Source organism: Gopherus flavomarginatus, chromosome 11, assembly GCF_025201925.1.
Source record: "Gopherus flavomarginatus isolate rGopFla2 chromosome 11, rGopFla2.mat.asm, whole genome shotgun sequence".
Classification (NCBI taxonomy): Eukaryota; Metazoa; Chordata; order Testudines; family Testudinidae; genus Gopherus; species Gopherus flavomarginatus.
In genome coordinates, this window is record NC_066627.1 from 17,133,050 (window position 1) to 17,147,707 (window position 14,658).

The following is a 14,658-nucleotide window of genomic DNA, read 5'->3' on the forward strand; positions in this document are numbered from 1 at the left end:
CTATGCACAGCTAGAAGGGAGCAAGGAAGAAAAGAAAAAAAAATTATCTGGTTGCAGTTTAAAAAAAATAAACCCCTTCCTTCTGCTTATAACCAGCTAGCAGAGAAGCAAATTAATAATCTTACTGGCTTTTGGATTTTTATCTGTCCCACTCACCTGCCAACTATATCATAGCACTCCCTCTCAGATCTGAACCTTAGAGTTCAGAAGATGAGATTCTAGCACCTGAATCCTCTAAGCTTAATTACCAGCTTAGATCTGATAGCACTGCCACCACCCAAAAATATAGTGTTTTGGGCACTCTGACCTCCCCAACCTTCCCTGGGAACCCCAAGAACCCAGATCCCTTGGATTCTTAAAACAAGGAGAAATAAACCATTCCCCCACCTTTCCCCCTCCCAGAATTTCCCTCCCTGGGCTATCCTGAGAGATACTGATCAAACCTCTTAAATCACCATACAGAGAAGCATCTCCCTTCCCTTCCACAAAGAGGCAAACAGATTCAAGGAAAACAGAGAGAGCTTCTATCTCTCCCCCCTTCCCGTCTCCCCCACCCGTCCTGGTGAATATCCCAATCCCCTGGAATAAAACAAGGGAAACCAGAAAAAAAAAAAACAATCAGGTTCTCTAAAAAGAAATCTTTTAATATAAGAAAGGAAAAAGTAAAGAATTATCTCTGTAACTTCGAGATGTAAATATTACAGGGTCCTATAGCTTACAGACTTTCCCCCCAGTACCAATACCAATCAAAATATTCCCAGCAACTACACATATAAAAGTTAACCAGCCAGATCCACAATTGCAAATAGAGTAAAACAATCAAAAAGCCTAAACCTCCTGTTTACTTACTATTTGAAAAGAAACTTAGAGAGCCTGTAGTAATGTCTGGTCTCTCTCAAACCCTCCGAGAGAACACACAACGGACAAAGAACACACACAAAACTTCCCTCCCCCCAGATTTAAAAGTATCTTGTCTTCTGATTGGTCTTTTGGTCAGGTATCCAGTTCCCTGCTTGTAACTCTTTACAGGTAGAAGAGACATTAACCCTTAACAATCTGTTTATGACAGGTCTAATTAACCTGCTAGGCTGCTCCTGGGGGAGAGCCAGGCTGGCTAAGCAAGCGCCACAGAGCAGGTGCAGGCCAGGCTGGTACAAAGCCAGTAAGCTGAGAACAGAAGGGGGTTGCAGGGGAAGTAGTCTGCGGTCACTCCCTGGGAGGAGGAAGTTTGGGCTGGAAAACCCAGGGAGGAGGGAGCCAGAAGATAGAGCACAGAGATGGGAATGTGCCCAGGGAAACAGAAACAGGGTCTGAGCTGGAGCAGACCGTAGTTGCTGGAGAGAGGGGTAACTAGGCTGGAACTGGGAGCAGTGGGTGGGCTTGGGTTCCCCTACCAGCCACTGGGAAAGTGGCACCAGATCTGACCAGGGATTGGAAGCCTGTCCGGAGTGACATGAGGACAGCTGATCCATTGGCACTGTGATACCCCTGGGAGGGGGTGCGGGGGAACACAAAGAATGGCCAGGCTGGAGGGCTAAGTCCCGAAGAAGAAGCACGCTGGCAGTGAGAGGGGCCGTGGGGACAGCACATGATGGAAGGGGGATCAGACTGGTATGGAGTTAATCCCCTGTGTGACCAGGCGTTGCGGGGTGCATATATACACATACAGACACGTGGTGAACCAAACACAAACCTGTATGCTTACATATGCCAATTCATTGCCCCCACAGCCACCTAAACCTCAACAGGACTCATCCTCTCCCACTGGGGACAGCAGGGACATGTGGACACACACACACACACACACATGGCTGGTACCATTTCTGCCCACATTCCCCAGAAGGAGCAGCCCCATTCTATCCTGACATCCCAGGGCACAGCATCTTGCTGTGACCTTGCAATCGTTGATACCCCTGTATGCTGCCGGACCCCCACAAGCTCTTTGCACTTCCTAGGATTGGGGGCAGGGCTGGGCGTCGGGGGGAAGGTGGGGCAAGAAGGAGAGTGGAGCCACGAGGCAGAATTCAAATTAGGCTCATGCACAGAACGTAACGAGAGACTGGCTGCGGGTGGGGGCTGGGAATCCTGGGGTTAAATTCTCAGATGTTCCCTGGTACAAAACTCCCCCTGCCCATCTGAAAGAGCAGGCAACACCCTGGTGAGATGTAAGCATCACAAGGCTTGGTTTCTAAGGTCAGGGAGTTAAGCGCTGAGAGATGAAGCCAACTGTCGAGAGAGAGGCAGAGGGAAAGAGAGATGCAGACTGGGTGATATTTTGCAGCGATTTCCCCTAGGCTCCCAGCCAGGGCTCTCCCTGGCAAACACCCCAGTCTAGGCTGGGCTGCAAGGCTGATTGTTTGTCCACGGACTTGTGGCTGGGTGACAAGGGGCAGAACCTGCTAGATACACACACACAAACACACACACACAGTCACTCTCACGCACTCTACAGAAGGCAGCCGCCCTCAGCCACACAGAGACTCACCATTGTTCTCCCCATGGGACGTTCTCCGGGAGCAAGGTGCTGCACTTTAGCTCTGTGTAGCTAGGTGACGCGAACCCTAGGTGGATGCATCGGGCTGACCTTGGCCAGCTGCATGGAGGCAGGGCCAGTGCAAGGCTACTTTGCTCCCCAGGCAAAACTTCCACCTTGCGCCCTCCATCCCCACCCCTCCCCACCAGAGCCTCGATTATAAACTTTTGAAAATCAATACTGCATAATATGACATTGTTCATTAGAATTAACACGTTCGCCTTGAAAATTTGTGAATTTCATTATTTAGTCTACATATTTAATGAAAATAAATGAATAACCTGACAGGGTGTGGGGCAGGCTGGCTTCGGGCAGGGGTGTGTGGCAGGGGTTGGCTGGAGACAAGGGGGTGCAGGGCTGGCTGGAGGCAGAGAAGGGGATGTGGCAGGGGTTGGCTGGAGACAGGGGGTGTGGGACTGGCTGCGGGCAGGGCAGGGGGTGCAGCTGAGGCTGGCTACGGGCAGGGCAGGGGGTGCAGCAGGGGCTGGCTGGAGGCAGAGGCAGTTGGTGCATCAGGGGCTGGCTGGGGGCAGGGCAGGTGGTGCATCAGGGGCTGGCTGCGGGCAGGGTGGGGCATGCATCAGGGGCTGGCTGGGGGCAGGGCAGGGGGTGCAGCAGGGGCTGGCTGGGGGCAGCTACCAGGGCCATCCCTAGATATTCTGGGGCCCTACACCACCCCTCCGCGGAGGTCTGGGGCACCACGCCCATCCCCCGCGGTGGGAGGCTCCTCGGGGGGGCCGGGGCGCCCCAGGCTTCCGTGGAGGGGCAGGCCTCTGGGGGGCGGGGCTGGCGTTGAGGGCCAGGAGGAATCACCCCCCAGCGCTCCCCGGTGGTGCGGCTGGGGCCGGGTATCTGCACTTCCCCCCGCCGGTTTAGAGCTCAGGGGATTGGGGGCGGGGTGTGGCTGAGCAGGAGCAGGGGCAGGGGCCCTGGGGCAGAGCCAGAGCAGCAGGGAGCAGCGCAGTGCCCCCAGCAGCCGAAGGAGGAATGACATCACTTCCCAGCCCGCCGGAGCTGATTAAAGCCGCAGCACCGGGTGAGCATCCCAGGCATTTTGGCGCCCTCAAATCTTGGTGCCCTAGGCAACCGCCTAGTTTGACTGATGGTTGCACCGGTCCTGCATGGAGGTGAAATATACCTGGGCTTCGTCACCAGGAGGACACACCTGGTTTGTCTTGCTTCGCCTGGTGAACAGTCACAGGCTGTGTGTTGCTCGTCTCTGCCCAGGGATCACTCCGTTGTGCATGTGGCAACGTGTCCGCCTGAACCCCAACTCCAGCTCCCACTATGGTGGGTGGTGGGGTGGAGACGGAAGGATTGTGTGAAATGCAGCTCAGTGACTCCCGGCAGGGACTGGGAGCAGCTTGGCAGAAGCTCCTCCATAGCCAGCTTGGAAGAAGCTGTGAGGACAGGATGGGAACAGAGGGTCAGGGACCAGGGGAAGACCCTGATGGGCAGGGGCAGGAAAGTGGCAGGAGCTTGGAGGAAAGGTCTGGGTCCCCCTAGCTCTCCCCAGACCTGGAGGAGAAGAGAAGGCTGCCAGGGACACCAAAGACAAGCTCCAGATGGGGAACTCCTTGGCACTGAGGCCACCAGATATGGGGTTTCCCTGTGGTTGGGCTGGACTCTTGATTACCCTGAAAGGGACAAGAGCTGTGAGTGACCTGACTGGAGGAGCAGGTCACAAGTGCCAAGGGCCCACGGTGGCCTGGCCGCCCAGTCAACAGGGCTGGAGTGGGGAGAAGCACCCGGCTGCGAAGGGGTGCATGGATTGTGAGTCTCTTAGTCCTGGGGATACCTGCCAGGGAAGCCCCCCAAGCCCCGGAGAAGCATTCCAGTTTCCAGCAGGTTCTGTGTGTGACATTGCACTCCATATTATTTCCGAAAATATGCTTGGAAAGTGAATATAATGTAACTGGAATATGCTTCATGCAAAAGGTCTCTTGTAAGGTATCATTACAAAGTTTATAATCTACTGAGTGTGTTAATCCTATGTGTATGAATGTATCACTCTTGTATCTGAAACTAGAAATATGAAATATAACTCTGAGGTCCTATTGTAATTATGTAAATTGTGGGCCATTAATGGTGGTTTAAAACCTTGATGGCTTTCACTGACCAGGACAATTGTTTGTAAATGGCTCTGTTTACTTGTACGCCTTCCTGTGTTCCTCTGAGTCAGGCCGGAAAGAATGAAAGCTTGAGGGGTCTCACAGGACATGTGACCATGTCACCTGTTACTGGAATCCATCTTACACCTGGTGCTTTTCCATTTAGAAGGAGGGGTAGGAATCCAGAGAGAGACAAAGGATTCCCACCTTGTGCCAAAGATATAAAAGAGAGTGGAACAGAACAAAGGAGGCTGCCAGTCATGAGACATCCCCTAGTTACCACTTGATCTGGAACTAACAAGGTCTGTACCAGGGGAAAGGATTGGGCCCAGACTAAGAAGGAGTCTAGTCTGTGAAAGAAGCTTATTGGAACATCTCTGAGGGTGAGATTTACCTGTATTCAGTTTCTTAAATATATTAGACTTAGACTTGCATTTTTTGTTTTATTTTGCTTGGTAACTTACTTTGTTCTGTCTGTTATTACATGAAACCACTTAAATCCTACTTTTTATATTTAATAAAATTACTTTTGTGTGTTAATTAACCCAGAGTAAGTGATTAATACCTGGGGGAGAAAACAGCTGTGCATATCTCTCTATCAGTGTTATAGAGGGCGGACAATTTATGAGTTAACCCTGTATAAGCTTTATACAGAGTAAAACAGATTTATTTGGGGTTTGGATCCCATTGGGAGCTGGGTGTCTCAGTGCTGGAGATAGGTGACATGCTGAGCAGTTTTGGTTAAAGTCTGCAGCTTTGGGGGCGTGGACCAGACCTGGGTCTATATTGCAGCAGACTAGCACGTCTGGCTCAACAAGGCAGGATTCTGGAGTCCCAATCTGGGAGTGGAAAACAGACTCAGAGGTAATCTCAGCACATCAGGTTACAGTCCCAAGAGGGTTTCTGTAACCGAACCCATCACGCTCTGGCCCGAGGGGTTTCTGCGGTCAGTGCCAAAGCTGGGAATAGAACCCAGCTCACAGGCCACTTGTCCTGATCAGCAGCAGGAGATGGGCATCAGGGGGAGGGGCGGGAGGGGGAGTGCAGGCTGCAGGAGTGTGTGTGTGGGCACTGGGGAGGGATTCCGGCAGCTGGTGAGGTGGGGAGCTGGGGGACCGCAGGCCAAGGGAGGTGGGAGATCAGGCAGGTTCCCAGCAGTGGGACAGGTGGTTGGTGGGAATTGGAGTTGCCAGAAGGGACTAGACCATGGGTCCATCTAGCTTGGGAACCCATCATGGCTGCTGGCCTGGTCCAGCATAGGCAGGTGCAAGATGTTCACTTGTGGACAGTTCTCTGGATGGCCTCCCTTATACTGACCCTGGGAGAGAAGCGGTTTCCACTGGGTTAGAAAAGGGCGCATGAAGACTCAGGACTCCTAGGCTTAATTCCAAGCACTTGATGAGAAGTGGGGTCTAGTGGGTTAAAGTAGGGCCAGATGTGGGAGTCAGGACAACTGGGTTCTGTTCCCAAGACTGGGGTGAAAGGTTGAGACTGGGCTTGAAAACAGAGAATGTCACTGAAAACCAGCCTCCTCATATAAAAGGAGCTACAGGGCCGGAGTGAGTGCAGTTTGCTTACAGGGACTGGGGGACCAAGAGGAGCTCCTGGCTGGCTACAGGAGCTGAAAAGGCCTGGATAGACCAGTCTGCTATCAGGGACTGGGGGAGCAAGATTTGCTATACTTTATAATGGGCACAAGGGGTGACAGAGGGTGTGGGCAGGGAAGGGGTGTTTATGCTGTATAATGGGAAGTAGGGGCAGCAGAGGGTGGAAACGTCTATGCAATTTGACTTGTGTTCAGAGGGAGGTGAGGAGCTGGAGCAGGATTGGAGGAAGTAACAGGGTCCCCTGCCTGTCCTCTATGCTTAGTGCTGGGGCCTATATATGCTTCACATAGAAAAAAGGGAGATCATTCCAGCAGGAGATGACAATTCTTTGGACTGCACTGATCCTGGTGTAAGAGATGATCCAGGGGTGAAATGTGCAAATGGTGGTGTTGATGGAACTCATGCTTACGGACTGGTAGGGCTCATTGGATACCCCATCTGTCGTGCAGACTTTGTTAATATCCTTGTTCGATGCGTGGATGAAGGTGTTGCTGTATTTCTAGTACATTACCTGGATCCACATCATTGTGTTGCAATAGATGTGGTCATTGGTGGTGGGGTCTTGGGGAAGTTCATGCACTGTTTCTGGAATATGTTGTTCAGCCGGCTCCAGCCCTGCCTGAGTGTTAGAACCAGGCAGGTGGCCAGCAGGGCGAGGGGCAGCAGGAATGTGGGATGGGCGGGTCTTGCAGAGCCATGGCTGTGTCTGTCACTGGATCGACCTGCAACAGGGACACAAGGGGGAGATGGATGGAGATAGCAGGGGATGGGGATTGTCTCCTTCCATGGAACCTGCTGGGACCAAAGCCCCTTCCCTCTCCCACCCCACTCTCCCCCTAAAGCCCAGCCCCCTCCTTGTAACAAGGAGGAGGGAGAAAATTGTTCTCCTTAACCTCTGAGGATAGGACAGGAAGCAATGGGCTTAAACTACAGCAAGGGAGGTTTAGGTTGGACATTAGGAAAAACTTCCTAACTGTCAGGGTGGTTAAACACTGGAATAAATTGCTTAGGGAGGTTGCGGAGTCTCCATCATTGGAGATTTTTAAAAGCAAGTTAGACAAACACCTGTTAGGGATAGTCTATATAGTACTTAGTCCTGCCTTGAGTGCAGGGGACTGGACTAGATGACCTCTCGAGATCTCTCCCAAACTTATGATTCTATGATTATTCCCACCCCACTGTGTGACGTGTTGCACTGAACCCCACTGACACCAGCCCCTACACCCTGTCCTCTGTCCCACTGCTCCCCACGCCAAGGCGGAGATAGAACCCATGAGTCCTGGCTTTGAGCTTCTCTGCGATAGCAGCTGGATCATGCTGCCTCCCAGAAACAAACTCTGCAGTTGCAGCCCCATGTGACCCTGTTCTCTGCTCTCTCCCAGCTGGTGGAATCTCCTGCGATTCACCCAACTCCTTGTTCCTTTGCTGCCATCAGAGTGATGGATCCCAGCCTCTGCAGAGTTGAACCTCAATCAGATACTCCAGCCAGGTACGGAGGAGGAGGAGTGGGCGGGAAAATCCAATAAACTATTGGGTAAGGACAATTTCCCGATATCTTGCAATTAAAAGTAGTGGCCCAGCAGGCAGGGCAAGGGTGTGGAATAGACAGCAAGTGTCCTGCCAGACATATGGGATCCTCCAAAACATCTCAGGGTGTGTCTACCCACCTTTGCTACCACTAGTGCCCATTATACAGTATATCATCCCCTTCCCAACACTTACCCATGTGGTAGTGGGACTGATGTTGGGAAAAGATTGTGTAAGGCAAGTACATCTGGCTTGGATCAGTTAGAGCCTTGTCTGTCTCCAATGTTGTGCCCTTTGTGTTTGTGTCTTGTGTGTTTTCAGCATGCATTCCTCCAAGTATCTCTTTCCACATACCATCTTCCTTCCCTTGCCCACAGCCTATGGTGAGCATGCCAAAACTCCAACCCTGCCCAACCCAACCTGTTCCCTTTGAAAATTCCGGACCTGGCTTTCGTCCCAAGAGAAAAAAATTACAACACTCTTATGTTAATCTCTCTCTTTCTCTGTGTCTCTCACATCATGTCCTTCCTCATCTCTCTCTCTCCTTCTTTCATTATTAAAATTTCAAGCGCACATTTCTTCCCTTCACAAATAGGGCAGACACCCAATGACATCCAAGAGAGGGTTCTTCTTCCTTCAGAGAATGGTTCTTAACCTGAAGGGAAAGAATCACTTAGCTGCAGGTTGGCCATACATCTGGTTTTGAACCAGACACACCTCTTTTTAGGTGTTTTGTCCCCAGACACAGTGGAATGTGCTTTTGTCCACTGTTGGGTAGGGAGCACCTTTTTGAAAAATGCACCATTCTGCCACGGCCATCATGACCTGGCGCTCACAGGAGTGGAGTGGCATGCTCTTTGAAATTGCATCCTCCGTATGGCATGACCTCATGCACACCATGTCTGCTAGGTCACGCCGGTGGGAGTGGGGTCACCCTGTTCCCAGAAGTACCACTGTTTCTGAGATTCTGGGAATGCGTGAGTGGCTACCGTACGTGGATGTGCATGTTGCGTCATCACACCCTGCCCTTAAGTCTGAGTTTGATCTACTGGGAGCCTGCTAATCTCCTCTCTTCATGTTCTGAAAGCCCGACAGCCGCAGGGCTATGTGTCCTGTGACCGCCACCTTCAAATCGCCAAAGGGATTTAGATGCCCAGTTTCCCACTAGTTCTCATGGCCTCCAAATTCTTTACGTGCCTGAGAAAATCTCAGCCCTCTGGGCATTTAGATGCAGACCTCTGCCTCCTGCTCTCTTTCCGCTGTGCTTTCGGAGACATGATGGCCTGTTAATCAGATGAGAAGAAGCCATTTTTATAGTTCCTCATTAAGGTCCAGAGCTACCTGCAGAGGGGAGGGTGGTTGGGCTGCTGGTCAGAATTGAAGGGCACCAGCATGAATGGATCCATGGCTAGCCAAGGGCAGAGAGACAGTAGGGGGCTGCAAGTTGAGATTAAGGGGTATTAGCAGAGCTCTGTGTGGGTAGGTGGGAAGAGGCCAGAGCTGGGAGAGCAGAGGCTGCAGGCCAGGAGTGAGGGGAACCGGCAGAGCTATGAGTTTCTAGGCTAGGGCTGGATTCGGAAGGTGCCAGTGGGTCAGGACTCAGGCTCTGTCTGCAGCAAATGAAGAGTATTTGTAGCACACGTCAGCATTCCTACACTAGCTTTAATCTAGCTAATACAGGTTAAAAGGGAAGTGGAGACATCGTGACCTGGACTTCAGCATGGGTTCCAACCAGAGTTGGTACCCAATGTCCTGGCAGTCTGGCACTCGCTAGATTAAAGCTGGCACAGCTTTGGCCACCCACGCTACAATCACACCTTCGCTTGCTGGGAAGACACACCCTGAGATGTTTCTGTGGAGCACAGGTGTCTAGCAGGACATGTGCTATTTATTCCCCAGCCATGCCCTTCCTGCCATGTCACTCATTTTAATTGCCAGGTATCAGGAAGTCCTGCTGACACAATTGTTTACTGGTTTGCCCTCCCCCTCCATGCCCAGCTGAGTGCTATATAACCAGCACCAAGAAGGGCAGGAGGATCAGGGTGAGGTTCAGCTCAGCAGAGGCTGGGATCCATCACTTTGATGACAGCGAAGGAACAAGGACTTGGGTAAGTTGCAGGGGAATCCATCAGCCTGGAGAGAGCAGAGAACAGTGTCACACGGGGCTGCAACTGCAGGGCTTGTTTCTGGGATGCAGCATGATCTAGTAGTTAAAGCAGGTGGACTGGGACTCAGGACTCCTGGGTTCTCGCTCCATCTCTGGGAAGGGAGTGGTGAATAATGGGTTAGAGGGAGAAGGCCCTGATTTCAGCTGGAGTCTGTGCAGCACATGGCATGATCAGGGGCCAGGTCTTTGGCAGGGTATGTAGGTGCCATGTGATAAAAATAATAACTCTCCTATATTTGAGGAAGAGTTGGGTGGGAGACAAGGGGATAGAGTGGGATGGGATCATGAGTTGTGGTGGTTTCTGGGTGGCAGAGTGGGGTGTGAGGGTATAATGGCACGTTTGGGGTTCAGGTCCTGGAGCTTCCATGGAGGAGGCAGATTCCCAGCCAGCGCTGTCTTCATCTGTCTCCTTCCCCATCTCCACTGCAGGTCGAACTAGTGACAGAGATGGCCATGGCCCCAAGGGGAGCCTGCCTCATGCTCCTGCTGCCCCTCATCCTGCTGGCTGCCACCCTGGCCCAGCTCAGCGAAGGTGCCAGCTACCAGCAGTTTGTGAGACAACACGTTGACTACCCCAAGACCGGAGCTCCCAATGACAGGATCTACTGCAACCTCCTGATGCAGCGACGGGGCCTGACCCGCCCCCGATGCAAACCCACCAACACCTTCATCCACGCCCCCACCGGCCAGCTCCGAAACATCTGTGGCAGGGGAGGGAGACCCGTTAGAGGCAACCTTCGCGACAGCAACAGATCATTCAGAGTCACCACGTGCCGGGTGCTGCCTGGCTCCCGGCCAGGGCGTTGTAGATACAGAGCTGCAACTAGAGTCACTAGAGTCCGCGTGGCCTGTGTCCGGCGGCTGCCCGTGCACTTGGAGCCAACATATCTGCCATGAGCAGGGAGCAGGGGATTCCCCTGCTGTCTCCCACCCCTCTTTCACTCATAGGCAGCCTTCTTTTGTGGGGGGCTTTCCTGCCCTGTCCCCGCGCCCCCTTGGCAGTACCTGCCATGAGTCTCCACTAGGACATTCAGCCTCTCCCCCCTATTCCATGGGTCAGCAGCTTGGGGCCTGCAGGGGGATTTCCAATTCGGGGTGCCCAGTTCCCATCCACACAAGTGAAAATCTGGTTGCCCAGCCCCTCCGGCTGGCACTGAGACCCTCAGCCTCAGCCCAGCGCCTGCCCCATTGGGCAAGATCCAAACACAACTGGTCTGGACTGGGGCTGGGCTGCCCGAGCCACCAGGAGTGGAAGATGCCAAGCAGCTCTGAAACCCCAGACTGATTTGGTTTGGGTGCCCTATTTTAGTCTCCCAAGATAGATCAAAATTCCCATAAACCTCTTGATGGCCGCCCCTTTGCCATCTCCCACTCCCTGCTGCCGCTAGTGCCCATTATATAGTATAGCCACCCCTTCCCAACCCCCACCCTCTGCTGTCCCTAGTGCCCATTATACTGTACAGCTGCCCCTTTGCCATCCCGCCTCTGCTGCCCTTATTGCCTGTTATACTGTACAGCTCTTCCCCATCCCTGATCCACTGGATGCTCTGTGGGTGTTGTCTCAGGCTGAGCCCTGGGGAAGGTGTCACTGAGTTCAATTTTCTCCCTGCTTCTTGCAATAAAATACTTTCCTGCAAACGCAGAATGAGGAGAGTGTTTGTGGAGGCTGGGTGCAGAGTCACTGGTTATCCAGCCTTATTTAACCCTAGCAGCATGTCAGAAATCCAGCTAGATTGCTCAGAGGGATCAGGGAACGGGATAAGGTGCAGCAGCTCCGATCCAGCCCTAGGTTTGAGGGACCAGCTGGCTGAGAGGTCTGGGGAGTGCAATCCTTTTCCTCTTTAGGGGGTACTGACTGTGATCTGGTCCCAGAACTGGCTGGCTCAAGGGGTGGGGATTGGATATGAGGCCTTTCCCTTCCAGAGGCCCTGCCCTGTGGCCACAGGCTGGGCGGGTCGGTGGCAGTCGGGGCATGGGGTACAGGACCTCTTTTTTTGCAGGGTGCCAGCTGCAATGTTGACCCAGCTCAGCAGGGTCTGACTGGCTCTGGGTGCTTATCTGGGAGGGGAATCCAGGAACAAATATGTTTCCTCTGAGGTTTGCCAGTGAATGGCTCAGCTGCTTGCAGCCAAAGTCTCCATGGGGCTGGAAGAGTCCCCGGACCGCACGGCCACTTATGGGGCTCTGTCTCAGACAGGTTTGCAATACGGAGGTAGAGTTGGACTCTCCTGCCCCTGCCCCTACTCTGCAGCTCCTAAGAACAGTAGGGCATGTAGAGCAGCCATCACCACTGCAGTGCCCCTTTGCCATGATACAGCACTCGGCCCCCAAACCCTTTACAAAGGCTGGGCCAGAATCTTCCCCTGCATCCCACAGGTGTGGAAAACCAAGGCAGAGATGGGGACGTGGCTCAGTCTTGCTCACATAGAAATCAGTGACAGTGCATGGAGATGGGAATATTCATAGGGGGAAGCGCTTGGGTCCTGGAGATCCCCAGCTCAGCAATCAGTGCTGAGAACATGTCAGCCAAGCGTTGTTAGTGCGTATCTCCCTGGGGCAGCCTAGTCCCCTGCTGTCGTGCACGACCCTGTCCTAAACTGAGGCTGGTTTGTGAAGGCCCTATGCTCCCCTCAATGGCATCGCGTGTGTGGTGGCTCCTGGAGATCAGTCCCACCCACTCAGGGAATGTTCCGGGGAGGGAAAAAAATCAGAAAACTGAAGGGGAGACAGGGAGGATATGGCCGCACTGCCTTGTCACCCTGGGCTGGGGGACTTGCCTTGTCCGAGCCCCCACTGCATTGTAAACCTGGCCTTACCCTTGGCAGCATGGTGACAGGTATAAGAGGCCAGGAGAGGCTAAAACTTCACAAACAGCCTGCCGCTACTGGGGTGTGGGGGCTATGGGGCTCCAGGCACTAACCCCGCCTCAAACACCAGTTCTGCACTCCCATTGGATGTAAACCACGCCTATGGGAGCTGGAGGGGGGCAATGCCTGCACATGAAAGCAATGCACAGAGCCTCCTGACCCCTTCCCCGCCTAGGAGCCAGACCTGCTGGCCATTTCTGGGGCGCAGCATGGAGGCAAGATAGGCAGGGAGCATACCTTAGTCCTGCTATGCTGCTGACTGGGAGCCACCCGAGGTAAGCCAACCCCGAGCCGCAAGCCCCTGCCTCAGCCCTGAGCCCCCACCAAACCCAGAGCCCCCTCCTGCACCCCAAACCCCTCATTCTTGGGACCACCCCAGAGCCTGCACATCCTGCTGGAGCCCTCACACTCCCCTGCAGCCCAACCTCCTGCCCCAGCCCAGAGCTCATCCCACACCCTAAGCCACTTATACCCGGTCCCACCCCAGAACCCAAAGCCCCAGCCCAGAGCCCATACCTCCTCCTTCACCCCAACCCTCTGCCTCAAAGCACAGTCCCCTCCCGCACTTTGAATACCTTGTGTGACAGGTTGGATCACAGAAACCCCCTAGGGCTGCCACCTGATGTGCCAAAACTACTTCTGCTCCTGGTTTCCTGCCCTGGTGGCTTAGGACATCAGTGCCCTGCCTGGTTTGAGACAGACCCATTAGCCTGCTGCAAACCCAGACCAAGGTCTGAACCACATGCCCCCAAGCTGAAGACTTAACTGAAAGGAACTCACAGAAGTGTTCTTGTCTTTAACACTCAGATGTCCAACTCCCAGTGGGGTTCAAACCCCAAATAAATCCACTCATACATTGTTCGCCCTCTATAACACTGATAGACAGATATGCACAGCTGTTCCCTCCCCCCAAGCATTAATACATACTCTGGGTTAATTAATAAGTAAAAGTGATTTTATTAAATACAGAAAGTAGGATTTAAGTGGTTCCAAGAGGTATCAGGCAGAACAAAGTGAATTACCAAGCAAAATAAAATAAAACATGCAAGTCTAAGTCTAGTACAGTAATAAAAATTGAATACAGATAAAATCTTCACCCATTAAGTTTCCTTTTACAGACTAGTCTCCTTCTAGTCTGGGTCCAGCAATCACTCACACCCCTCGCAGTCACTGTCCTTTGTTCCAGTTTCTTTCAGGTATCCTTGGGGTAGAAAGGCTCTCTCTTTAGACAGCTGAAGACAAATTGGAGGGGTCTCCCAGGGGTTTAAATAGACTTTCTCTTATGGGTGGAGACCCCCTCCTCTCTCCTATGCAAAGTCCAGCTCCAAGATGGAGTTTTGAAGTTACATGGGCAAGTCACATGGGCAAGTCACATGTCCATGAATTGCTGAGTTTCTTACCAGCCAAGCCACATTCCTGGGAAAACTCCAATGTGGATTGTCAACTTCGAATTCATTGTTGGCTTAAGTGGTTCTTGACTGGGCATTTAATTCGCACATTCCTTTCTCAATAGAAATTAAGCAACTATATAGCTAATATTCCTAACTTCAAGGACAAAAATGATACATGCATACAAATAGGAGGAATGTAGATCATGACTCATAGACTCTAGGACTGGAAGGGACCTCGAGAGGTCATCGAGTCCAGTCTCCTGCCCTCATGGCAGGACCAAATACTGTCTAGACCATCCCTAATAGATATTTATCTAACCTACTCTTAAATATCTCCAGAGATGGAGATTCCACAGCTTCTCTAGGCAATCTATTCCAGTGTTTAACTACCCTGACAGTTAGGAACTTTTTCCTAATGCCCAGCCTAAATCTCCCTTGCTGCAGTTTAAGCCCAT

General features: G+C 52.5%; 1 protein-coding gene across 1 annotated transcript; it reads left to right on the forward strand.

Annotated features, from left to right (window-relative positions):
- Positions 1 to 8,751: 8,751 nt before the first annotated feature.
- LOC127030902 (ribonuclease-like) lies at positions 8,752 to 10,842 on the forward strand. The gene is made up of 3 exons (XM_050917596.1): positions 8,752 to 8,755; positions 9,777 to 9,886; positions 10,375 to 10,842. The coding sequence occupies exons 1-3, from the start codon at positions 8,752 to 8,754 to the stop codon at positions 10,840 to 10,842; spliced, it is 582 nt and encodes a 193-aa protein (XP_050773553.1).
- The last annotated feature ends 3,816 nt before the right edge of the window (positions 10,843 to 14,658 follow it).